Raw genomic sequence first — 26,938 nt, 5'->3', positions numbered from 1 at the left:
TCTGTTTCCTGTCACTTAGCCAATTTCGTATCCATGCTGCCACTGTCCCTTTTATTCCATGGGCCTCAACTTTGCGTCGAGCCTATTATGTGGCACTTTATCAAACGCCTTTTGGAAATCCATGTACACCACGTCAACCGCATTGCCCTCATCAACCTTTTCTGCTACCTCATCAAAAAACTCAATCAAGTTAGTTAAACACGACTTACCTTTAACAAATCCATGCTGGCTTTCCTTAATTAATCCACACTTGTCCAAGTGACTGTTAATTTTGTCCCGGTACCTCTACTTCTCCAAAGCAAGAAAAAGTAGCTAAATGCTTTTCAAGAAATCAATGTCCCATTAAAGAAGTGGGGGAGGTGGGATGTGAACATGAGGCATGAAGAATTAAGCATCGATGATGTACAGTTTGAGGTAGAGATACAGTGGGCAAAATCTGAGCGAATTCTCCTGGAATATATATAACCCATGCTGGTGTGAAACTTCCATTTTTAATGTTCCCAGAATTATGCTCAATCACCTTAACTTCACATTGGTACATGTCTGCTGTACTTAATGATCAACCCTGTGCATTACTGGTTAATAACACTTGCTGTATTACTCATTTCCACTGTCCTAATTTGCAGCCTCTGCAGTAATGTGGTGTACATACTGGGCACAATTGCAGAAAACGAGGTTGGCGCTCAGCGTTTGGTGACAATGGCACAGACCCAGCTGTTGGAATCTGACAATCTCCTTGGCAACCTGAATTCCATGTTAAAGTGGACAGATGCTGAAGCAGTGATGAATGCTGCTGGGACCCTCGGTACAATGGTAAGAATATCCATCAACTCTGGGCAGGTGTGTCCGGCCTAAGGGTCACCCGTGTGACTTTTACACCAATTCAGCACAGGCATAACTTACATTAAAACAAAACCGAGGAAAATGTAAAAGATTAAGGAACTGTGATCAGCGTATGATACATTGAATGGAATCTAGAGGTTTATTTTGGAATCATAATGGGCTACTCCCAATGAGAATCGATCTTAACAACCTCTGGTCTGCTTCATAACACAAGAAAAAGGTCTCACTCAATGTATGTTGATACATTTGTTAGTGAGTTTGAACATCCACATATACATGTTGAACCCACTTGGCATGATCAGTGATTAGTGAATCAATCGGCCAACACCATCAGTTTCAAAAGAAACTCTTTGACCCTTTGCACTTTCTCAGATCACCTCTCCGCATGAACTTGTGCAGGATGAGCAGTTACTTGTCATAGAACCAGTGTTTTTTTTAGTTCGTACTTACCGAAAAGTGAACCTCCTTTGTCTTTTGATCTCCTTTTCAAATGTATCTCCCCTTACCCTCTTCAGGCACCATTCATCAGACAAGCACCCTGCTTCCAGGCCTCTGTGGAGGCTGTTTCTGAGCCAATTGCCCAGAAATGTATGAGAGTGGGTTGGGATTGTTTGACCACCAAACCTATTTCTGCCTTACCTGTAACTGGCTCCTTCTCCTCCTGTTGGGATAGGAACAGGAGGAGGCCATTCAGCCCCTCGAACTTGTTCCGCCATTCAGTTAGATCATGGCTGATCTGTATCTTAATTCGATCTACCCGCCTTGGTTCCGTAACCCTTAATACCCTTGCCTAACAAAAAGTATCGATCTCAGTTTTGAAATTTTCAGTTGACCCCCAGCCTCAACAGCTTTTGGGGGAGAGAGTTCCAGGTTTCCGCTACCCTTTGTGTGAAGAAGTGCTTCCTGACACCACCCCTGAATGGCCGAGCTCTAATTTTTAAGGTTCTGCCCCTTTGTTCTGGACTCCCCCACCAGAGGAAATAGTTTCTCTCTATCGGCCCTATCAGATACTTTAATCATTTTAAGTACCTCAATTAGATCACCCCTTAATCTTCGATACTCAGATGAATACAAGCCCAGCCTGTGCAACCTGTCCTCAGAATTAAACCCTTTTAGCTCCAGTATCATTCTGATGAGTCTGCTCTGCATCCCCTCCAAGGCCAATATATCCTTCCTGGTGCCCAGAACTGAACACAGTGCTCCAGATGGGGTCTAACCAGTGGGATAGTGGGAACGTTGCTTTTCTGGGAATCACTTGCATGGACCCAAATCCCAACACCCATACCACAGCTCACATCAGGGCTTTACTTCCAAATAAGTATCAAATGCTCTTCCATCTCAAAAGAGAAGCAAGTACTTAAAATGCTTTTGTTATGCGGGGGTTTTGTATTTTTTTTGTTTCAGGCCGAGACCAATGAAGGTCGTCAATGGTTACTGAATGACTCTCACATTGAGGAGATAGTGGGTAACGTGACTGCTCTGCTGGACAATGTAAACGAGTGGACAGCCAGCAATGCTGCTCTGGTACTGGCGAGGATCGCCATCTGCGAGTCTGGCTGCAGGAAGCTCTTGGAACATTCTAACTCCCGGCACACGCTCGGCAAGCTGATTGCATCTCTGGGTGTGGACAAGACAGGTAAGCAGCATTCCTCTTCTCCGTGTTGTATTGCTTGCCCCACGCCATGAACACACAAGCACATGGATATTCACACTGCGAACAAAGTTACTTTCCAAATGCCTGGAACTTCCCTCGTTGGTGGTGTAGCGGAAAACGTGGTGCAGGACAACCCAAGTCATCCGGAGGCTCGTGTGGAGCATAAATACCAGCACAGACCTGTTGGGCCGACTGGCCTGTTCCTGTGCTGTAGATTCTATGTAATAGTGGGCTGAGTAAACTAGGCCTGTATTCTCTTGAATTCAGAAGAATGAGAGGGCATCTCATTGAAGCATACAAAATTATTACAGGGCTTGATAGGGTGAATGCTGGGAAAATGTTTCCCTTGGCTGGGGAGTCTAGAACCAGGGGCCACAGCCTCAAGATAAAGGGTCGGCCATTCAGGACTGAGATGAGAAGAAATGTCTTCACACAGAAGGTGGTGAATCTTTGGAATTCTCTACCCAGAGGGCTACGGAGGCTCAGTCATTGGGTATATTCAAAACAGAAGTCGATAGATTTCTGATTAATAAGGGCATCAAGGGATATGGCGATAGGGCCGGTGAATGGAGTTGAGGCAGAAGATCAACCATGATCTCATTGAATGGCGGAGCAGGCTCGAAGGGCCGAATGGCCTACTCCTGCTCCTATTTCTTATGTTCTTATGTACTTGCGTGCTCAGCTCCGACCATAGCAAGTTTCCAATTGTAGCTATGAGGTAAATGCTTTGCATGAGACAAGAGTTCCTCACCCACAGTGGGCAGAAATATCAGAAGGTAAGTGACCCAAGGTTGCTTCTCAACATCTCTAGCAACTAACTTGAATGGCATTGACCGAGGCCCCTGCAATGGTTGCCTCTCAGTTAAGGCGTATTGCGTAAACATAAAGAGAAGAAAACTGTACAAATGAAGGAGAAGTACAAACAGAATGGATAGAAGTGGGAGTAACTTTTTTTTAGTTTTTACTCTAGATTATTTTTCTAAGTTTTAGCATCTCAGACCATTTGTGTAAATGAACCCTTGCTCCCCCAAGGCCTGGAATTTGTCTTTACCTGTATCTAGGTCATTTGTATCAAGCCCTAAGATTCAACAAAAACCCCATGTTCGGTTTATTTTGGCTCACTGGGTATATCTCGTGACCTCCCGTGAGCTTAATTGACTTCGGAAGATGACAGAATGAACACTTCATTAAAATGTGACTTGGGCTAGAAATGCCAACAGAATTATTAAATGGATAAGTGAACAATAGTGTAGGTTTTATGTTAACCATCTCTGCTTGAGTTGGTAGAAAATAATAAACAGTCACCTCTGCTGTGCTAACTTGTAATATAAATATCAAACGTGGCCTTTTTGTTGTTGCTGAGAGTCTACGGACTCTCTCTCTGGCCCACCTATTTCTTTCTGATGGCTTCAGATAGACTATTAAATTTGATTAAGGTGGGCTGAAAAACACTTTTTAAAAAATGACCAGGGGAATTGAAATGTGGGGGCAGGGGGGGGGGGGGGCGCGGAGAAATTCAGTCTAGCCCTGTTTGGGGTGCTAAAACTTTGAAAGTTGCAAAATTAGCGCCAGGCGCTAATCATTCTCGCCTCCTGCGATATTCAGTTGTAGCGCTCCAAGAGGGAAGTGGAGCGCTAAATCAAGTGCTAACCACTTTTCTTAGGGTGCTAAAGTCCGAGAGCGGGGCGGTAGCGGCAGAGCCCTGAACAATTTCGAGCGGGTTGTAAACGGCACTCTTTCATCACAGAGGCTGCTTCCCTCGCTTACAGGGAAGGGCCAATGATGCTGCACTAGCTCGTTGTCATCAGTTCTGTTTTGCAAGGTGACCTGGGCAACTGCCATTACAGCCCTAAACACACCCACACAGTGGAGGGCTTGGGCATCTCGCACCAATGAAACATTAAAAACTTTCCACAGGCGCCAGACTGGTGCAAGTAATAAAGGATGCGCTGGCTGAAAAGCGTTCCCTTTAATTACCGCTCCCGAAGTGGCCAGCCGAGTTCGCAACCCCTCCTCTTGCTGGCGTTGTCGGTGCAAGGCGATAAAGCAGGGGGCGCGAGTGACTTTTCTATCCGGGACGATAACGGGGCGCTGCGCACTTTATGACGTCACGATCTGCGAGGCGCTAGAGACCCAGGCGCTAAGAGCCAGCGATAAACCGGCACTGACGTTTGCGAGCGTTGCTGCATTCGCCGTGCCCGGGCGCTATGCTCTTAGCGTCCATTAGCGCCCCCGCCAGGAGCTAACGGGCGGCGCTAACAAATGTGTATCACTTAAACTCCAATAGAGTAGCTAATCACGCACATATTCCTTGGCCTCTCATTGGGACACTTGGCAGGTCATAAGTTCCTGTTTTGTATCAAAACAAGTTAACCCATTTTTCCATGTGAGTGTACCTAGGTTTTAACCCTATGTGTACTGTGACAAATAGAAAGAAGCCAACGCCACATACATTAGAGACAGAAAATGCTTCCTTTTATCCACAGTGGGTTTCTTGCTGCAAATCTCCACATATTGCGTTCCCAATGCAAATGCTGCTACCGAGGGAGGGAGAATTGGAGGGAACTGGCACCTAGGGTTACGAGAAAACACTTGCTAGCAGCTGATTTCGCAGTATTATTGACGGGGTTGGGGGGCAGGGCTTCAGCACATCCTCAAACCCGAGTAGGTACGTGGCACCTGGAAAGATAAAAGAAAAAGGGAGGAAAATGGAGGAGGAATATAAACATGAGAAAATGAATTGGCCTCTAAGTGATGCTCTGCACTTATTAGCATATGGAGGCATAATGTATTTGTATGAAATTCCTCGTACAATATCTGAAACAGCAGCATTAGTAAATTTAGTAAAAAGAGGAATTTCACAGTGCAATGTAAAAATCAATATGCACAGCAATTCCGGTGGCTGTGGAGACTTTCCCTTTCCCTTTTCCCACCCCTCCCCACCAACCCACCTCAACCAGTGTAGGTACAAAGATATCTTGCCTCTCCCAGGAGGCCACATGGATGCTGGTGGGTGGGCGGGCGGAGGGGGCATTGGAGATCAAGATGCTCAATTTCACCATGGCTCGATGGACCCGCTGGGCTTTTCCTCTCCTCATGCAGGACACACAGAAGGTTAGCATGCAGGTACAGCAAGCAATAAGGAATGCAAATGGCATGTTGGCCTTTATTGCAAGGGGGTCAGAGTATAAGAGTAAGGAAGTCTTGCTACAATTGTACAGGGCCTTGGTCAGACCACACCTGGAGTACTGTGCACAGTTTTGGTCTCCTTACCTCAGTAGGCTCCCCGCTGGAGTGGAGCTAATTTACAGAACAAACGGGAAACTGTTCAACCTCCGTCGCCTCCAGTCCAGATCCAAGGTCGTCCCATCCTCTGTCGTCGAATTACAGTATGCAGACGACGCTTGCGTCTGCGCACACTCGGAGGTCGAACTCCAAACCATCGTTAACACCTTCACCGAAGCATACGAGAGCATGGGCCTTATACTAAACATCCGTAAGACAAAGGTCCTCTACCAACCTGCCCCCGCCACACAGTACTGCCCCCCCGATTATCAAAATCCATGACAAGGCCTTGGACAACGCGGACCACTTTCCATACCTCGGGAGCCTACTGTCAACGAGGGCAGACATCGATGACGAAGTCCAACACCGCCTTCAGTGTGCCAGTGCAGCCTTCGGTCGTCTGAGGAAGAGAGTGTTTGAAGACCAGGACCTCAAACCCGGCACCAAGCTCATGGTCTACAGAGCAGTAGTAATACCCGCCCTCCTGTATGCCTCAGAGACATGGACCATGTACAGCAGGCACCTCAAAGCACTGGAGAGGTACCACCAACGCTGCCTCCGCAAGACCCTGCAAATCCATTGGCACCAACGTCAGTGTTCTCGCTCAGGCCAACATCCCCAGCATTGAAGCTTTGACCACGCTCGATCAGCTCCGATGGACGGGTCACATCGTCCGCATGCCCAATACGAGACTCCCAAAACAAGCGTTCTACTCGGAGCTCCGATACGGCAAAAGAGCCCCAGGTGGGCAGAGGAAACGCTTCAAGGACACCCTCAAAGCCTCCTTGAAAAGGTGCAACATCCCCACTGACACCTGGGAATCCCTGGCCCAAGACCGTACAAAGTGGAGGAGAAGCATCCGGGAAGACGCCGAATACCTCGAGTCTCTTCGCCGGGAGCAAGCGGGAGCCAAGCGCAAACAGCGGAAGGATCGCACGTCAACCCAAGAACCCCACCCACCCGCCCCTTCAACCACCGTCTGCCCCACCTGTGACAGAGACTGTAGGTCCCGCATTGGACTCATCAGTCACCTGAGAACTCATTTTTATTGTGGAAGCAAGTCATCTTCGGTTCCGAGGGACTGCCTAAGAAGAAGAAGATCTAAGGAAGGATATACTTGCCTTGGAGGCGGTGCAACGAAGGTTCACTAGATTGATTCCTGGGATGAGAGAGCTGTCCTATGATGAGAGATTGTGTAGAATGAGCCAATACTCTCTGGGGTTTAGAAGAATGAGTTGTGATCTCATTGAAACCTACAAGATTCTGAAGGGGATTGACAGGGTAGATGCTGAGAGGTTGTTTCCCCTGGCTGGAGTGTCTAGAACTAGGGGGCATAGTCTCAGGATAAGGGATAGGCCATTTAAGACTGAGATGAGGAGGAATTTCTTCACTCAGAGGGTTGTGAGTCTTTGGAATTTTCTGCCCCAGAGGGCTGAGAATGCAGTCTTTGAGTATATTCAAGGCTGAAACAGATAGATTTTTGGACTCTAGGGGAATCAAGGGATATGGAGATTGGGCAGGAACGTGGAGCTGAGGTCGATGATCAGCCATGATCTTATTGAATGGCAGAGCAGGCTCGACGGGCCATATGGCCTACTCCTGCTCTTATTTCTTATGTTCTTATGTTCTCCGCCATTTTCGTATGTTCATATTAGAGTGCGATGGCTGAAATGGCGATGAGAGCATTGAGACGGGGGGCTATGCCTTCTTGAATACTTTCCGGTTGTACCTGTTGATGAGGTGTTTTTTCCAGTCTATACTATCCTCACACCCGGAGACGAGACATGTGCCGCCATTTTCCGCATCACCGCAACTTGGCGTTGGCTGGCTGGTGGCTGCTATTTGTGTCTGGAACAACCAATCATTTTCAAAACTAACATTTAAAAGAAAAAATATGAGGAATAATAGACACCTGGGTTTGATTACAAAACTGCAGTTTAATAATGGCATTCTGTTGGTTGATGCATTCAGTGGCTCGCTGAGGAGTGGTTAGAAGGGGGGGGTGAAATGCTGTAACCATTCTATGAAAAGAAAGACTTAAAAGAAAGACTTGCATTTATATAGCACCTTTCACGACTATCGGACGTCTCAAAGCGCTTTACAGCCAATTAAGTATTTTTGAAGTGGAGTCACTGTTGTAATGATTCTATGATTCTATGGTTAGAAGCTAGGCAATGACCTGATTAGGGAGTTCAAGTGACATCATAAATAGCAAGTGTGAACCTAATGAGGCTTCTAGCTTGTCATCTGAACTGCAAAATGAGATTCTTACATCTCTTATGAGATGCACTGTGGGACAGTTTGGTTTTGCGTATAATTGTGTATAATTTTTCTCACTTGGCAGAAGCGGTGGAAAAGAGGGGACTAATGCATGAGCTTACATTGACGGTCATTACAGTGATACAAGATACATTTTACGAATGCATGCTTTCCATCCATTAGGCCATGGAAAAATTCCTGATGTCTGCTCCCAGCAGGTGAGCATCAGCACTGGGAGTGTGCGTTTCTAAAATTTACCTTACTGTCCCTACAAATATATAAAATGGCAATTAACAACAAATCAACTTGCATTTATATAACGCCTTTAATGTAGTAAAACCTCCCATGGTGCTTCAGAGGTGTGATCATTAAAAGAAAGTTGATTATAGGCAAATAAGAATATTGCCACATCTATAAAAAAAGATTGTTTTTACTTTGTAATCTGCTAGAGCAGGGACTGAAGTTGGTGTGAAGCAGGGAGGTATAAGGTGACTAGACGTCTGCTGTAGGGTGGCCAATCTCCGCTGATACATTTTGGCTGGGACCTCTGGATGTGCAATCAGTAGATGTTCAGTATTCCGATGGCCTGCCAATCTCCATTTTTTCCTTTACGCTGTCGGCAGGATGGTTTGTCTGCACCTAATGCTGAAAGTGTAGAAGTGACAGTGTGTCTATTTTGTTTGGTAGGCTGAATGAGCTGGGGAAGGGCTTGGTCCCAATCTCTTGACACTGTAGATGTGAATATGTTCCTTTTTTTTTCAGTGCGGCGATACCTGTGTGCTTCCCACTGGGCTAAAGAGTCTCAAATACAAATTGTTGGGTTTAAACCATTTTGGGGATTTTTGGGAATGGACTGACTTTGGATCCCCCCCCAAAAAAGTACTGGCCGAAAATAGAATGCTGGCACCTATTGGATACGTTGCTTGGAGATGCCTTTGGGTATATTGTTGCATTGACCCATTATCGGCACTGCCCTCGGCTTCCAACTGGGGCATTCAACATATGCAATACAAGCCTCAAAGGCGGTCGACGCGCTTTATCGTTGGGCCCGATCTCTCTTTTTGACCAAGACAGATTTGTCGAAGTCCTGAGGGCCGAGGGAACCACAGAAATCAAAATGTCAGAAACTTAAAAGAAGGACTTGTTGAGGGGTGGTGTCCTTTTAAACCCTCCTTCTGGTATCAAAAAAACACAATGGTTCAAATTCCATAAAGCCGACAATTTCAGTCTCTGACTAGTTAGGATCTTGTTCGAGGTAAGCAACGGTACAAATTAATTTTATTTTTATGTAGCGGACGCTTTGTCGTCCAGTCTTGGATAAACAACATGGAAGGCTTAATCTACGTCCTTTCTGGAAACGAGGGAAGGAGTTGACTGCAGACACTTGACTGAAGAGTCTTACTTAAGCCAAAGACTCCAAGCTGCAGTTCCTCGTAACCCCAACTGTGGCACAAGTGCACATGGATGAGTCAAGCCCTGAATCTAGAGGGCTCAGACTTTGTCACAGTGGACAACTGCCTTCCTTGGGCTTGACCTGTGGAGAATCTCAAAGAGTTTGCACGCTTTTTTCTTGCTTCCCTCTCCTGGGTCAATAACTGAGAGTGAATGAACTGTTGAGAAACTTCCATATTGTGCATTCCTGCATTACAGTAGTGACTACACTTCAAAAATGTACCTTATTGGTTGTAAAGCACTTTGGAACATCCTGAGGTTATGAAATGCACGATATAAATCCAAGTTGTTCCTTTCTTTCTTTTATGAAACATAGAACAGATATCTGGGAGTGAATTACAAGTTGGAATCTACACGAGAGCTTCCGATGGCTTATTGCTGAGGGTAATTTTCCTAGGCTATGTTTCAGGCAGGATTGGAGAATTGGGTGTGGGGCTCCGTAAGCTGAATTCAGGGCACTCCACATCCAATCCTCTGCTCTGAACATCTGTCAAGCAAAGTTTTGCACTGGGACATGCCTTGCAAATTTACTCCCCAGACAAATGTATAGCTGGGAGTGAGCTATAGGCTGGGCTCTAATTAAGGGGTGTTATGATTAGAGCTCTGAACAATCATTGCTCGTGCCCAATGCAGAAGTTCACATCTGCAGGCATGACCTTGTTGTTTTCTGAACTGAAACTCGATCTTAGGTATGAAGTAACTGGAATTGGAGGTTAGAGGGTGAACAATGAATCCTTTTACCATTGAACTAAGCACTGGGAACAATCTGGGACACCCCATACACCTCGGATCTCTCCAAGTGACAAACTCCATACTGACAGACCATGTGTCTCAGGCTGAAAGTTAGGAATGAAATTATTACTAAGTAATAAACAGAAGAGAAAACAGCAGATTTATCTAAATTGAACAATTAACTTACAAGTCCCAAACTTTCCTGCTGTACTTTGCTATAGCAGAACTTTGCTATAACTTATGTAACTTGGAATATGTGTTTTTTTTTTGTTCGTTCCCGGGATGTGGGCATCGCTGGCAAGGCCAGCATTTATTGCCCATCCCTAATTGCCCTTGAGAAGGTGGTGGTGAGCCGCCTTCTTGAACTGCTGCAGTCTGTGTGGTGAAGGTACTTCCACAGTGCTGTTAGGGAGGGAGTTCCAGGATTTTGACCCAGCGACGATGAAGGAACGGCCAATATATTTCCAAGTCAGGATGGTGTGTGACTTGGAGGGGAACTTGGAGGTGGTGGTGTTCCCATGCGCCTGCTGCCCTTGTCCTTCTAGGGTAGAGGTTGCGGGTTTGGGAGGTGTTGGGATGTGTTTCTGATATTGAACTTTTATGTGCGAAAGAAAGGAATTCCCAATTGCCGATATAGCAGTATAGTAAGAAGGGGACTGGAGAACTACAGAGCTAGTCCCAGTTATATCACTCATTCCTTACACCCTGGCTAGTAAACGAAAACCGACAGATATTGTTGACAACTAATAAAGCTCGAGGAACAGCACCTCATCTTCCGATTAGGCACTTTACAGCCTTCCGGACTCGATATCGAGTTCAACAATTTCAGATCATAACCTCGGCCCCTATTACATTTTTACTTATTTTTTATCCACCCCTTTGTTTTGGTTTTTCCCCTCCCCCCCCCCTTCCTTTTTTTTCTCTCTCCCACATGGCAGCTGCCTCTCATTCTGCCAGAACATTTCACACCTAATCTAGAGCCGTCTTTTATCTCCACTAGTCCTATCACCATCTTGTCTCGTTTTGAATACCTCTTAATGTCTCTTCACTTCTTTTGTTCTCTCCAGCCCTGCCTTTCGATCTATTTCATTTCCTTCCAGTTTTGAAAAAGGGTTCGACCCGAAACGTCGACTCTAATTTCTCTCCGCAGATGTTGCCTGGCCTGCTGAGTTTTTCCAGCATTTTCTGTTGTTATTTCGGATTTCCAGCATCTGCAGTATTTTGCTATCGTAATAAAGCTGACTTATGGTTTATCACTTCTCCACACATGATTCACTCAAGTCAGGCTTCAAAGACATGGGGGTTGACCTATGGGATATCTGACTCAGGAAACTCACCCAGCTTCCGGACAAAGCAGAACTGCGAGCCTGGTAGACAGGGCCCCATTTCAACATACATTTCAAGTAAAGGCCCTTCAATTGCAAATGCCATTAGCTATATATAGGCAATTGAATGCCTGGAGATGGGGGACTGCATTTCAGTAATCACCATAAGCAGGGAAGAGCCATGTGTTTTAGTTACAGACAATTTTCCAGCTGGCACATTCCGATATATAATAAAAAATACAGCATAGAGATTATCTCCAGCTGAAACAGGGCACATCTCCCATCTGTCACAAGGGGTTCAGGCAGTTTTTATATGTGGAATAATGGATACCCGAGAGTGAGTTACAGACTGGCATCTAATTGAGGGGTTTGGGTGGATTATATATCGAGTAATGGATACCAGGAGTGTTGCAGGCTGGAATGAGTTACAAACTGAAATCTGATTAAGGCATTCAGAGGGATTGTATATAGAACAAAGAATACCTGGAAGTGATAAAGTTAATCTCATTAAGGAATGCAGATAATATTGATGCTAAATACCATGAAGCTACTGTATGAAACCACAGGCGAGACTAAGCCTCAAATTACTCCACAATATATTTTATAAAAATCTGCTCTGTGGTATTTCTGGTGGGTATTCCCTCCTCTGGCAGATTTTACTTCCTGAGACCATTTATCTGGGAGCTGCTTTCTCCTGAATTTAAGAAGCTCACTTCACTCTGATTGAGTTGAGACGTGGACCCTCTCCACACAGAGCTTGATGCCCTTAACATTCCTTTTCCTATTGAGAGGTTCTGTTGTGATGCCTTGAATCGAATGGAATGGGCAGAGTAGGAGTGCCACGACTCTCGTATTTCATGGGAGCCCTGAATTTTCTTTCCTCAGATCAACCACTGTAATTGGAATACTATTGGCTGCTCTTGCACTTCCTCCCCAGTAATGCCCCCTATGAAGGCACTCAGCCTACGGTGCATATAAGATACTGAGGGGGCTCGACAAGGTAGATGCAGAGAGGATGTTTCCCCTCGTGGGGAAATCTAGAACTCGGGGGCATAGTTTCGGAACAAAGGGTCGCCCTTTTAGAACTGAGATGAGGAGGAATTTCTTCTCTCAGAGGGTCGTAAATCTGTGGAATTCTCTGCCCAGAGTGCTGTGGAGGCTGGGTCATTAAATACATTTAAGGTGGAGAGAGACAGATTTTTGCAAGATAAGGGAGTGAAGGGTTATGGGGCGTGGGCAGGGAAGTGGCTTTGAGCCCAAGATCAGCCATGATCTTATTGAATGGCGGAGCAGGCTCAAGGGGCCAAGTGGCCTATTGCTGCTCCTATTTCTTATGTTCTTATGTTCTTATTTTATACTGGGGCTTGCTTCAGGGTTTACAGTAGCACCAATGCAGAGCAGACAGTTAATGTCCTTGGTATTAAATATTTCACTCTGCAAAGACTGTTTACATCATTGACCGACACGGGAGTTTAACACCACCCAGGGATATGAGCAGCCTCTTGGGATCATGATGTCCTGTTGGGAGAAAGCCATACTGAATGTAGGTTTGAGATAAAATGTCAGCTCGAGAGCCAGTTGCCAAAACTGCAACACAAATCTGGCAACAATCGTAATGTTTGCCTTGTCTGCACCATGATTTGCATGGTGGACAAATAATTGACTGGCATTGTCTGCCTCCAAGTTTATTGAAATGATCCATTCCATAGAATGTTGAAGAAAACCCCTCGGTTATCTTTCTGACCCAGGCGGATGTGTGATTTGAATAACACCGATCTGGGTCACACAGCTTGCAGTATCGTGGCGTGGTTTGTTTGTGCTTCCATAGCAACGCCCCAGACGTGGTTGTTGCTAATGGAAGGTGTAGCTTGTGTACAATGCAGGGATACAGGCTGCACTGTACATTGACAGATGGTGGATTCACACTCTCCATGTGGTGAGTTCCTGATCTTATGTGGGACATTATGCAAGAGGGATCATGTGTAGAGAAAAATAGGTGGCTCAAACATCTTGGGCTGCCACATGCACAGCTTCCAGTAGTCAGATATGGAGCAACGTTGCTAGGCTTGTAGGGGCAGGTGGTCTTTTGTCCCTCCTGGACAGGGGTTGGCGTACAGCACAGGAGAATTGATAGATTTTTGTTAGGGAAGGGTATTAAGAGATATGGAACCAAAGTGGATAAATGGGGTTGAGATACAGATCAGCCATGATCTAATTGAATGCGGAAAAGGCGCGAGGTAGCTGAATGGTCAACTCTTGTTCCTATGCTCCTAGAGTCTCAATAGGGGGAAACTTATCTTAAAATGGAAGGAAATACAAGTATTAAAAGCCTGAAAATAAACTTGAAACTTTGGTGAGGTCTTGGGATTTCACTGATATGGTCATAGAATCCTCCTACAGGAACATTCCAACTTAGCCAAGTTCCAGTCCTCTGAAATATCACTTGTCAGAACTTTACGCCTTCTCCTCCTTCTTAACTTCGCCCTTTTACCAATGACAAATTAACTGAGGCAAAGAGAAACTTGCTCAGTAAAGAGAAAGTAGAATAATGTGGCAAAGCCACTAAGAGACTCTCACAGTGACTTGTACAATTGCCTTTAATCATGTTTATTACCTTTTAATGTTGGCTCTGGTTAAACAGAGCTAGATCGACAAAATCGCGATCTGATGCGATGACGTCATCACGTGGGTCACGTGACGTTCCCAACGGCGGGAAACGTGATGATGTCATGATGTCAGAAGTAGAGGGCGTTTCTAGCCAGTCCTCGTGTGGAGTGATAGTGAATAGACCTGTTTAGAGCTTCTCCTGCATTTTCTTGTTTTGTAAAGTTTTAGTACATTAAACTCAGTTTGTTAACTACTATTGAGTTTATAGATTCTTTGCTGGGAGTGCAGAGACTCCTACAATAATTTATTTTGTCTCTTAGAGAAAGTGGTCTATGGATTAGATTGCAGTTTTTAAACTTTGGGATCAGTTATGGGATTGCAAAAGGTTGTTTTCCCTGGACCTATACTCATGCTAATGTTGACCTGATTTTATTTCTTTAAAAAGGAGCTGGATGCATGTAGAGATTAAAAAAAAAGTTTTACAGTTGCAGGGAGGTGGTCAAGCCTGGGTGGTCGGACACTCTGGAACATTAGCTCCAGTTATGTAGAGAGCATGGCATGCAGGGAGAAAACTCCTTTCCATTAGGGCTGACTGTACAACTGGGCGTCCTGTACTGCAATCAAATGTTCATTCCATGTCAGCTGTGGCTCCGTTGGTAGCACCCTCGCCTTTGAGTCAGAAGGTTGTGGGTTCAAGCCCCACTCCAGGGACTTGAGCACATAAATCTAGGCTGACACTCCAGTGCAGTACTGAGGGAGTGCTGCACTGTTGGAGGTGCCATCTTTTGGATGAGACGTTAAACCGAGGCCCCGTCTGATGGATGTAAAAGATCCCATGGCACTATTTCGAAGAAGTGTATGGGAGTTATCCCCGGTGTCATGGCCAACATTTATCCCTCAATCAACATAACAGAAACAGATTATCTGGTCATTATCCCATTGCTGTTTGTGGGAGCTTGCTGTGCGCAAATTGGCTGCCATGTTTCCCACATTACAACAGTGACCACTCCAAAAGTACTTCATTGGCTGTAAAGCGCTTTGAGACATCCAGTGGTCGTGAAAGGCGCTATATAAATATATAAGTCTGTGGGGGAGAAATTGGGTGAGTAGCGCCACCTGTTAGCGCCTAAAGAGGCAGTCAGTGGCTGTAGCGCCACTGGCTGCGCCTCCCGCGATATTCAGCAGGGGCACTAATGGTGGCGTTAGCCTTTTGCGCTGCGCCGCCACCGATGACGTCATCGGTGTGCGCAGCGCCCCGATCGCGATATTTGGTAGCGACCGCCGCTGTAGCGCCGTTCGGTGCCCGGTTCACTGGGCCTTGCTGTGCCGGCAGAGGCACAAGTTAAGGTGGAGGTGCGGGGCCGCCTGCCAGCACCTCCGTCCCCGGCCTCCTGCTTCCCCCCCCCCCGCGGCATTGCCGGCTGTTTCCCGAGAGCCCGGCACTTCTCCTTGGTGCCGGGCTCTTTTGCCGGCACTCGTGATTGGGGCTCGCGCTGTTGCAGGCCCCTCCCCCTTAACCGTGGGAAGAAGGCCTGCAGTACCGCAGTGTGCCGTGCTGCGGCACGTAGCACTGCGAAATTCACTTTCAGCGCCCTAAGAGGGACGCGGAGCGCCTCGAGCCGCGCCCCGTCTCCCTCTAGGGGCACTTCAACTGAATTTGCGGCGATCGCTAATGCGGCGATCGCGGTGCAAATTCCAGCGCCCAGGCGAACTTTGTGCCGCTTGGGCACCTCAGGCCAATTTCTAGGCCTTTCTTTCTTTTTCATTCTGTAATCTGTTGGAGTTAAAGAAGTATTTGCTTTTATTAACCAGATTATCACTTCATGAAAACATCTGAAAGGGTTTCAAATAATGAATTACATTTGGAGAACAGTGATTGCTGATACAAATACAAAGCAATGAGATCAATAACCAGTTAACCTGTTTTTTGGTGAGGTGTGTTTGCCAGGACAGCATGCAAGCTGCCTGAATTTCCTTAAACAGTATAATAAAGGACCTTGAATGTCCCCATGAAGAGCTGGTGACAGCTACAGTTTAATGTCTCATCTACAAGATGACACTTCAGGCAGTGCAGCTCTGCACTGTGGTGAGGAGCTCAACTTCTGATGTGGGGCATGAACCCATAACCTTCCAATCCAAAGCTGAGAGTGCTACCAACTTAGCCGAGCTTGTAGTACCATTTCTAACCATGTTGCATTGGGCTGGATTGCCCTGAACTTTGCTTGCTCTATTGTACAGGAAACTTTGTGATATCCGGCACCGACGGGACCGAGCTGTTGCCGATCTATCAAAACTACCGGACATACAAAGTTAATGTTGAAGCATACGGAGGTTTTCATCTCCGTATCTGACAACAAACACTGTTGCTTAGCAACAGCTTCTAAACAGTCAGCTGCAGCTGCAAGCGTCTCTAGCTGAAGCTGTTGCTATAGCTACAGACCTTGCAGTGCCTGACTGGGGGAAAAAAAAGCAACGAGAACTAAAAAAACTTATAGAAAACGGCTCCTGATTTTTGCCGTCAGATCGAGTATTCCGGACATATAACCTCCGGATAAACCAAAGTTTCCTGTATATAACACAATGTTGCTTGTCTAATTGTGTCTGTCTATACCTGCTTGGCACCCAGTTGCTAAATATTTGAAAAGCAAAAGTTTAGTGAGTCAATAAATAGGACGTATTCATCATGTGGCTACTTTCCTTCAGAATCACCTTTTCCTTGAACTGAGAATGACTATGACAACAGAGGATTTGTAATCGCTGCTCCTTTTCAGATGCAGTCAAACAACTTTAGGAGAAAATCAAAGGAGAGTAGGGAGAATATTAGTTATAGTTATTAATATTAAACCGAAAGTTAAAGAACAATAAGCTGCTCTGAACTAAGCCTTTCCCTTAGCATTTAGCTGCAACTGTGCAAATACAGATATTTATTGTGCACTTTTAGTAAAGCTATATTTACACTGTAGGCACAAGAATTGTCAACCTTCAGATCAATGAACAAACAGTGCAATGAACAGTGTGTTCAACTTGTTGGTACATTCCTCCACCAGTCCCTCACTGGAATAAGAATGCGTGCAGGAGGGCATAGATCTGTCAAAGACTGTCTGTCGGGAAGTGATATTAGGAAGGATTCTTGTGCAATGTATTCAGAGTTCAAAGTGACCCAAATTGATTATTAATTTAATGTCTGGTTAGAAAAATACACACGATTTATTAGAGCATGTGAGCCATTTAAAGAGACAGAGGTCTCCCTTATCTCCACGTATCAGCCCTTATACCCCAATAGGAATGAGCCATTATTTAAAAAAAAATGCAAAGAAATGGGCCATTGTCCAAAAGTGCAAGGATATTGAGAAGTGTTGGAGAGAAGACAAAGTAAATTAAGAAGTACTGAGTAGCTGAGACTGTGCTTGGGTTTTAAAAGCTTGTATGGTTTAGGAAGAAGGGAAGACGAAGGAGTGTAAGGTGTTCCGCAGTGCTGGCTTCTGGGACAGAATGAGCCAAAGTAGGAAACAGTGTGATGAGCCTACATTTCAACATATCGAGAATGCAGGGAGAAGGAAGGTCATGGAGGGTAGCATATTTGGAGAAACAAGGGAGAAAGGTTCAGATGAGCACTGACCGTATGTGTGTAGATTTAACAGAGAGACAAGAAAGTCATAGAGAGGGAGAGGGATCGTAGACTAGAAGGTCCTTTTAAATCGTTGATTTGCATCCATTCTGTGCTATCCCTGACTTGTTTGTCCTTGATGCTGCCATTGAGTAGCTGAAGTGGGCAACTGTTCCAATTCTAAGCACTTACACGCTTCATCTTCATGAGCAAACATTGAAAGAGAAAAGAGAAGAAAATTCCATAGAAGACATCATTTCCAATTAGCCCTGTTGGACGTAACTCTCTCTTATTTCCTGCTGCAGGCTGTGGAATGAGCGCTGCATTTGCACTCGGCCGCCTCTATAACTTGGACATAGGTCGTGAGCAGATACTGGACATGGAGGAGGCTCCAAATATGGTGAGTCGGTGTGGTCTTAACTTATAACGATACCAGCGGGCAGACACCCACTGATGAAAAGTTGTTTTGAGATGTTTTCAGAAAATGCTGGAAATACTCAGGAGATAGAAACAGAGTTAACATTTCCGGCCGAGGGCCTTTCGTCAGAACTGGAAAAGATTAGAGATGCAACAGTTTTTAAGCAAGTACAGAGGCAGGGAAAGTTGGGGGGAGGGCAGCGAAGGGGAGGAAAGAACAAAAGGGACGATCTGCAATAGGGTGGAAGGCAGGAGAGATTAACTGACAAAAGTGGTGCAAGGCAAAAGTATTTTTGCTTTTGTTTGAGATGTTTACGTTCATTTGAAAAATTGATAAGAATGAGAAGAGGCTTCTCCACCTACCCAGGTCATCCCACTCCATCAGTTCACATACAGGACTCTTTCAAACCACTTGTACTTGTCTCCTGCCATGGTGCCAAGCCTGCATGTCCATTCGTGGAGGCAGGAATCTGTCCATTTGTTCTTTGAACACTTAGCCCAGTCTGTGTTTCACTGTAGCCGTCCATTTTCATAAACAACTCCCTCTTTGAGGTCAACGAGACAATAAAAAGGAAAACTTACTCCATTTGAAGTTAACCTGGAATGTCAAACTCGAAAGCTGCATACAGTTTAGCTTGCACAACGCTTTGTGACTGGCCAGTTCAGTCAGTAATGGGCACTGTTCCCAAGGGACGCGAGGTAGACCAAGTCTTAACACGCTTATATACACAGCTAAAGAAAGATCAGTTGCTCCTGGGTGGACTGAGCTCTTTTCCAGCCTTGTGTTGATTTTTGAAAATTGACATCTGTATCCGAAATGCCCAAATATGAATGTAACAAACCCATTCTCGTGCTTTGGAGGGTATCTAACTTGCTGATCATTGTTTTATTGGTGATATTTTGTGACTAGGCGTTCTGTTCCCTTTAACACACATGTAGAAGTGCTGTTAGTAATAGATAGGCCTGAGGGAGTCAAACAATAGGTAAGCTCGATAGATAATGCCAGAAGCTGAGTGTTCCACCACCCCCCCCCCAGCTTATCCTTTAAATTCTGTGGCATTTTTTGATACTTCAATAAAAAGATCAATGTTAGTTGAAGAAACGTGGTTTCAGTGTTAGTGTGATTTTTTTTAAAATCCCCTCAATCTCAGCTGTTGCAAGTTCTGCTGAAAGTTTATAAGCGCGGAATGGGCAGAATTCCCAGGTTGGCCCGGGAATGCCCCTAGACTCTACCCCCCCTGACATGAGGGAGCAGGCAAATGATCTTCCTGTCAGAAACTGACTGGACTATAGCAACAGGGGTAGACCATTCAGCTGCTCGGGCCTGTTCCACCATTCATTGAGATCATGGCTAATCTGTACCTCAACCTCATTTGCCCGCCTTTGCTCCATATCCTTTGATACTCTTATCTGTTAAAAATCTGTCCATCTCAGCCTTGAAAATTTCAATTGACCCAGCATCCACGGCCTTTGGGGGGTCAGAGTTCTAGATTGTGTGTGGAAGAAGTGTGAAGAAATGCTTCCTAATTTCACTCCTGAATGGCCGAGCTCTAATTTTAAGAAGGTGCCCCCTTGTTCTGGACTCCCCCACTCACCAGAGGAAACAGCTTCTCTACATTGAAAAGAAATGGAGAGGAATCTCAAATTTTGGGCTGGTGCCAGGGAATTCACCCACTGTCCATCCTTGATCCGGGACGGAATTTCAGCCCCATTGTGTTTACCTGCGTAGATCTTTACGTCTTCCAGTGGGCCATTTTCTGATGGTCCATCTAGTTATCTAAATGCACAGAATGTTTCTTGAGCTCATTCTCCCATGCGGAAAAATGTTCACATATTGTTAGGGAAAGTGATTGGAATTAATGGTAAGATCAATCACACTGTCTCAGATTCATTGATTGAGAATTGAACACTGCCACGACCACACTGCCAGCTCATTTTAAAGTATATTGTGTTAAATTTAATAGTGTGTTAATTTAAGAGGGTTATAAATTCTAATCAAGCAAGCTCTATTAACTTTATAGCTGAGATTAACTTTCTTGTGTTTTATTTATCTCTTTCTCTTCATATCTTGGGCTAAATCACCAAGCTGGTGTTAAGCAACCTTCTTTCTCCTCTGCAGGGTGTTTTCGCGTGCCCCGTGTTTCTATGACTTTCCCTTGAGTCGACCCGTGCCACAAAAGCTCCCCGGTTTGGGTTGTTCCCCTTGGACGGCAGGAGCTTTTGCCAATAGTCCCTGCCCAGCCCATCGATTAGCGGGTAATCCCACACAGAGAGAGACCAAGGCCAGATAGGTCTTCTCCTATGCCCGATGCGCAGCGTCCCCAGCGGGATTACTGTGCAGCCTGGCCATGACCGGATGCCACCCAGTTGGTCTTCCGAATTATACTGTGAACCACAACCCCCACAACCCCCAGGTTCGGACCCAAGGAGTTACTATGGATAGATTAAAAATGATTCAGACAAAACAAAACAGTTCAGGTTGGTCAAAGATCAATTCCTTTTATTACACTCACAAAAACGACAATCCCTAGTCCTCTCGTTTACGGCAGAACGAGTAGGTGACCGTGGACACTAGCTTATAACTTTAGACTAAAATGCCCACCCTGTTGGTTACGCCGAACCCACCCCTTCCCAGAATCTAAGCCTAGATAATGGAAAAACCCTTCTAACTAAACCCCTCTCCTGGTTTGGTCAGAGCCCACACTTGGAAGCTTCCTCACACACACACACGTGTTAGCCTGTGTCTTGGACACTTGCAGTTCCTCAGCAGTAAAACACGCGGGCGGTCCTGGGGATTTCTAGAGGTGTATGCTGGATATAATTACCAGCCCTTGTCATTGATTCACGCGGTCCCAGGTCCGTTCGACTCCAGAGACCAAACCGTGCCTAACAGAGGCATGTGATGAGGCCTAGAGAGTTACGTTCGGGTGGTACGGTGAGGCATTCACTTCGGGCGTTCCTGGAGAATTGATGGATGCATAGTTATGCGGAGAACCCCCGTCCCAGATGGTAGAGGAAAAACAAGCAAGCCCTGCGTCCCCCAAAGTTCAGCATGTTTATACCCCGTGCAATACACAAAACTTGTTGGGCGATTCCTGGTTACCATGGTCGCAGAGATGCTAGTTGGCCTTCCTGGTGCTGTCTTTGTCCTGGATTGGTCATCTTGAAAAAAACAATAAATGCTGTAGATACTCAGCAGGTCAGGCACCATCTGTGAAGAGAGAAACAGAGTTAACGTTTCAGGTCGATGAGCTTTCGTCATCGACCTGAAACGTTAACTCTGTTTCTCTCTTCACAGATGCTGCCTGACCTGCTGAGTATCTCCAGCATTTTCTGTTTTTATTTCAGATTTCCAGCATCTGCAGTATTTTCTTTTTGTGTTGTTGAAGAAAACAATGGTAGGCCATTACTGTAGTTGAGCAGTTCTCGAATTGCTAACTGTTTAAGTTCTTGACTGCTCCTACATTGAAAGAGTCCAGAGGTGTTACTTTTGGCCTCCAAACCTCATTGTCTATCCAGACATCCCGGCTCCATGGACAAAAGGTGGTTTTCCACAAATCACACAAGTTCGAATATGAAAAGGCTCCGGCCTTTCATGATGTCAGCGTTGAGACTGGTCCCATGGCAACCCAAAAGACAGACACCAACCAGAAACCAGTCCCTTTTAAAGTCCAAAAGTCCAAACTCCATTTTTAAAATGCAGCCCAAGTACGTCTCCATTTTAAAAGGGTACATATCCATTTTAAAAGTCCAAAAATCCTTCCTGCACATGCACCCACTGATGTTGGCACCGGCCAAACCCTACACCTCTGGTTCACAACAACACATTTCAAGTAAGCACGAGACTTCGTAGTGGAGTATAAGGAACAGATTTTATTGATACACAGAAAAGTGATCGGCCTTTAACTGTATACAGAGAGTGACTTTGCCGGTTTCTGTATCTTTCGAGCACACTCTGACAAACTGTTGAAAACCATGACCCTTTATACACCATATTTTACTACATCAAAGGAAAATGTCAAAACGACGTATCTATTTCCCAAATCCTCTGAAAACAGATTATCTATGTAAACAGTTTGCAATTGTTTACCTCAGAACCACTTCCCTTAAACAAAACTTCCTTTACCTACTGTTATTTTTAGCAAAAGGACTCGCTACCCCTGTTTTATTACCCCACACTTATTTCCTTACACAAGCACTTTACATATCAGAAGACAAGCCATGCCTTCTCCTCACGACACTTCAATGTCATGCTGTTTATATCAGAAAGCCTGACAATGCATTCCTTTAACTACACTTCAATCTCATCCTGTTTAACAAAGAAGTTCGACTGTTAAACTTTTAATTCCTCAAGATGTCCGACATACATCTCCCCAGGATGTCTAGCAGCTAGCTGATGGGGTACTTGCTTCTTTCATCTGGTGTCACTGATTCTGGTGTTTCAATCCATCAGGATGTAGAGAGCAGGCAGTGAACTGAGGGTTGTATTGAATAAAGTTAATGACTCACTAGCTTCGCCTTGGAGACTTGCCAAAAGGACAGCGTGAAGGGGCCTTGCCTTATGAAGATGTGTCTCCCTCTGACCCTCATTCCCATTCTGCTCCTTTCTTCCCCTGAGTATTGTTTCTGGCTGCCTCTGCTTCAGGGAGGTTCCCCATCTCCTGCTTTGTCCCTCTCTTGAGGGCTCTCCCTGACTGCCCCTACTCCTGTTTGCCAAAATGGCAACAACGACAATTTGGATTTATATAGTACCTTTAATGTAGTCAAGTACAAGTGAGAACCAGGCTGAATACAGAAAGTTCAGAGGGGAAGTGAAAAAGGAAATAAGAGGGGCAAAGAGGGAGTATGAGAATAGATTGGCAGGAAACATAAAATGGAATCCAAAAGTCTTCTATAGGCATATCTATATATATAAAGCGGCTCTTCTGTCTGTCCCGATGTCTGTCCGTTCTCTATACGTTTGAAAGTTACAGAGCGTACCGACGCGCGCGTCACCTCAAAAGAAAGCTTGCGATTCCGGACCGGTCATAGGCGTATTTACGTTTCGGCCGGACAAAAATCCCGCCCGCGGTATCCCAAAAACTTTCAGCGTTCCGCTCATTAGCATCTCATTAGCGACCGTGTGACGTCGAGGTCCACCAATCGGACGGCGGGTTCCTTCCTACAGTTGAGTGTCGAGTGACTCGACGATTGACCAATCCTACGCTTCGGTGACTTGACCGGTCGACCAATCGGTGCGTGTGTGGGTGGGCCTTATCCTTCTGAACCGAGGTGAGTGGCCGCCATCTTGATTTTTCACAATTTTTTCCCCCACACTTTCTGTGTGTTAGGGAACTAAGGTAAATATTTTAATGATGTGTTAGGGAATTAAATAACAATTTAATAGGGGGGGGGAGAGCCTCGGGAAATCGCGGGGGGGGAGAGCCTCGGGAAATCGCGGGGGGGGGAGAGCCTCGGGAAATCGCGGGGGGGGGGAGAGCCTCGGGAAATCGCGGGGGGGGGGGAGAGCCTCGGGAAATCGCGGGGGGGAGAGCCTCGGGAAATCGCGGGGGGGGGGGAGAGCCTCAGGAAATCGCGGGGGGGGAGAGCCTCGGGAAATCGCGGGGGGGGGGCGAGCCTCGGGAAATCGCGGGGGGGGGGAGAGCCTCGGGAAATCGCGGGGGGGAGAGCCTCGGGAAATCGCGGGGGGGGGGAGAGCCTCGGGAAATCGCGGGGGGGAGAGCCTCGGGAAATCGCGGGGGGGGGGAGAGCCTCAGGAAATCGCGGGGGGGGAGAGCCTCGGGAAATCGCGGGGGGGGGGCGAGCCTCGGGAAATCGCGGGGGGCTCGCGCCGCCCGCGCATGCGCCGCCCGCACTGACCGCGCATGCGCTGCCCGCCCGCCCACAGCGGCCGTCCATCAGCCGCGCCATACGCGGGAGACCTCAGCTCCGGACCTCAGGCGCTAGGCAGGGGGAGGGGCCGGAGAGAGGGACAGAGGGGAGTGGGAGTGGGGGAGTGGGAGTGGGGGAGGGGGTGGGCGAGGGAGGGAGGGAGACAGGGGAGGGAGGGAGGGGAGGGAGAGGAGGGGAGGGAGAGGAGGGGAGGGAGAGAGGGGAGGGAGGGATAGGACAGGGAGAGGACATGACAGGGAGAGGGGGGACACACAGGGGCACGGAGACCAAGCGCCCCAAAATTGCCCGGACAGAGGGGAGTGGGGGAGTGGGGGAGTGGGGGAGCGGAGGGGTGGGGGAGGGGAGGGGTGGGGGTGGGGTAGGGGAGGGGTGGGGGTGGGGGAGGGGAGGGGGTGGGGGGAGGGGAGGGGTGGGGGTGGGGAGGGAGGGGAGGGGAGGGGAGGGAGAGGAGGGGAGGGAGAGGGAGGGGAGGGAGGGAGAGGAGGGGAGGGGAGGGAGAGGAGGGGAGGGAGAGGAGGGGAGGGGAGGGAGGGATAGGACAGGGAGAGGACATGACAGGGAGAGGGGGGACACACAGGGGCAGGGAGACCAAGCGCCCCAAAATTGCCCTCGCAACGCGGGGCTCCCCAGCTAGTAAATAATAAACGGGTAGTAAGAGAAAGGGTGGGGTGATTAGGGACCAAAATGGAGACCTACGCATGGAGACAGAGGGCATGGCTGAGCTACTAAATGAGTACTTTGTATCTGTCTTTACCAAGGAAGAAGATGCTGCCAGAGTCATAGTGAAGGAGGAGGTAGTGGAGATACTGGATGGGATAAAAATTGATAAAGAGGAGGTACTAGAAAGGCTGACTGTACTTAAAGTTGATAAATCACCAGGACCGGGTGGGATGCATCCTAGGATACTGAGGGAAGTGAAGGAAGAAGTTGTGGAGGTACTGGCCATAATCTTCCAATCCTCCTTGGGTGGGGCCAGAGGACTGGAGAATTGCAAATGTTAAACCCTTGTTCAAAAAAGGGTGTAAGGATAAACCCAGCAACTACAGGCCAGTCAGCTTAACCTCGGTGGTGGGAAGCTTTTAAAAATGTTAATGCGGGACAAAATGAACACTCACTTGGACAAGTGTGAATTAATTAAGGGAAGCCAGCACGGATTTGTTAAAGACAAATCGTATTTAACTAACTTGATTGAATTTTTTGATGAGGTAACAGATAGGGTTGATGAAGGCAGTGCGGTTCATGTGGTGTACATGGACTTCCAAAAGGAGTTTGATAAAGTGCCACATAATAGACTTGCCAGCAAAGTTGAAGCCCATGGAATAAAAGGGACAGTGGCAGCATGGATACGAAATTGGCTAAGTGACAGGAGACAGAGAGTAGTGGTGAACGGCTGTTTTTCGGACTGGAGGAAGGTATACAGTGGTGTTCCCCAGGGGTCGGTACTAGGACCACTGCTTTTCTTGATATATATTAATGACTTAGACTTGGGTGTACAGGGCACAATTTCAAAATTTGTGGATGACACAAAACTTGAAAGTATAATGAACAGTGAGGAGGACAATGATAGACTTCAAGAGAACATAGACAGGCTGGTGGAATGGGCGGACACGTGGCAAATGAAGTTTACCTAGAAAAGTGCAAAGTGATACATTTTGGTAGGAAGACCAAAGAGAGGCAATATAAACTAAAGGGTACAATTCTAAAGGGGGTGCATGAACAGAGAGACCTGGGGGTACATGTGCACAAATTGTTAAAGGAGGCAGGTAACAGGGCAGGTTGAGAAAGCGGTTAAAAAAGCATACGGGATCCTGGGCTTCATAAATAGAGGCATAGAGTACAAAAGCAAGGAAGTTATGATGAACCTTTATAAAACACTGGTTCGGTCTCAACTGGAGTATTGTGTCCAATTCTGGGCACCGCACTTTAGGAAGGATGTGAAGGCTTTAGAGAGGGTGCAGAAAAGATTTACAAGAATGGTTCCAGGGATGAGGGACTTTACTTATGTAGATAGAGTGGAGAAGCTGGGGTTGTTTTCCTTAGAGCAGAGAAGATTGAGAGGAGATTTGATAGAGGTGTTCAAAATCATAAGGGGCCTAGACAGAGTAGATAGATGTAAAGTCTGTAGGTATTATGGCGAATTAATACACAGACTACAAGAGTAACTTTAACAGGACTTTACTATTTGAAGGTCAGGGCGAATCTGCCCAATAAATCCTGACACAGCACTTATATACCGGTGTGGTCACCGTCGGTATTACAGTATACAGCAGCCAAGATAAAGTAGTGCCACACCTAAAATAGTTCTCTTAAAGGTGAACGGTTACATACAATAGTTCTCTTAAAGGTAGAACAGTTACATACACTACAATCCTCCCTTTTTAGCTTACAACATACTTATTCCCCATTAAACATAACATCATAACATATATCCAACTTCATGTTAAAACAGTTCACAGATGTAGTCTCTGCGGAAACAGTTCACAGATTCAGTCTCTGCGGGAAACAGTTCATAGATTCAGTCTCTGCGGAAAACAGTTCACAGATTCAATCTCGGTGGATGCGCCTTCCGTGCTTCTTGACTCGGTCCTGACAACACCTCAGTGGTGTAGCAGTTCCCTGTGGTGTAGTCGGTTCACGTTGCTGGAGTGACTCATCCAATAGTCCTTCACTGGACTTAACAGATTGAACTTCCGTCCTTCTGAACCAGCATTGTTGGCTTGTAAAAACTTGAGTACCTTGGGAAGTTTTTCTACTTCCAAACTGATTTGGCTCCGTTCGAAGGGACCCCGTGCGTGATCTAGTAGTGATGATGATGGTGCAGATGATCATCATCTTCTGCTTCGTCTTTTCCTTTTCTGCTTCTTG

At 46.4% G+C, this 26,938-nt stretch overlaps 1 protein-coding gene across 1 annotated transcript in view; it reads left to right on the top strand.

Moving 5' to 3' along the window:
• Positions 1–26,938, top strand: part of LOC147101849 (uncharacterized) — a 136,387-nt gene that overhangs the window by 84,139 nt on the left and 25,310 nt on the right. Inside the window, exons 2-4 of the mRNA XM_085965844.1 lie at positions 627–813; positions 2,248–2,479; positions 18,070–18,164. Of these exons, the coding sequence (XP_085821970.1) occupies positions 627–813; positions 2,248–2,479; positions 18,070–18,164 (514 nt within the window). The remainder of the gene's footprint in view (positions 1–626; positions 814–2,247; positions 2,480–18,069; positions 18,165–26,938) is intronic.

Source organism: Somniosus microcephalus, chromosome 23, assembly GCF_052327205.1.
Source record: "Somniosus microcephalus isolate GS21.2 chromosome 23, FLI_Smic_1.0, whole genome shotgun sequence".
NCBI lineage: Eukaryota > Metazoa > Chordata > Chondrichthyes > Squaliformes > Somniosidae > Somniosus > Somniosus microcephalus.
This window is presented reverse-complemented; position numbering and strand designations above follow the sequence as displayed.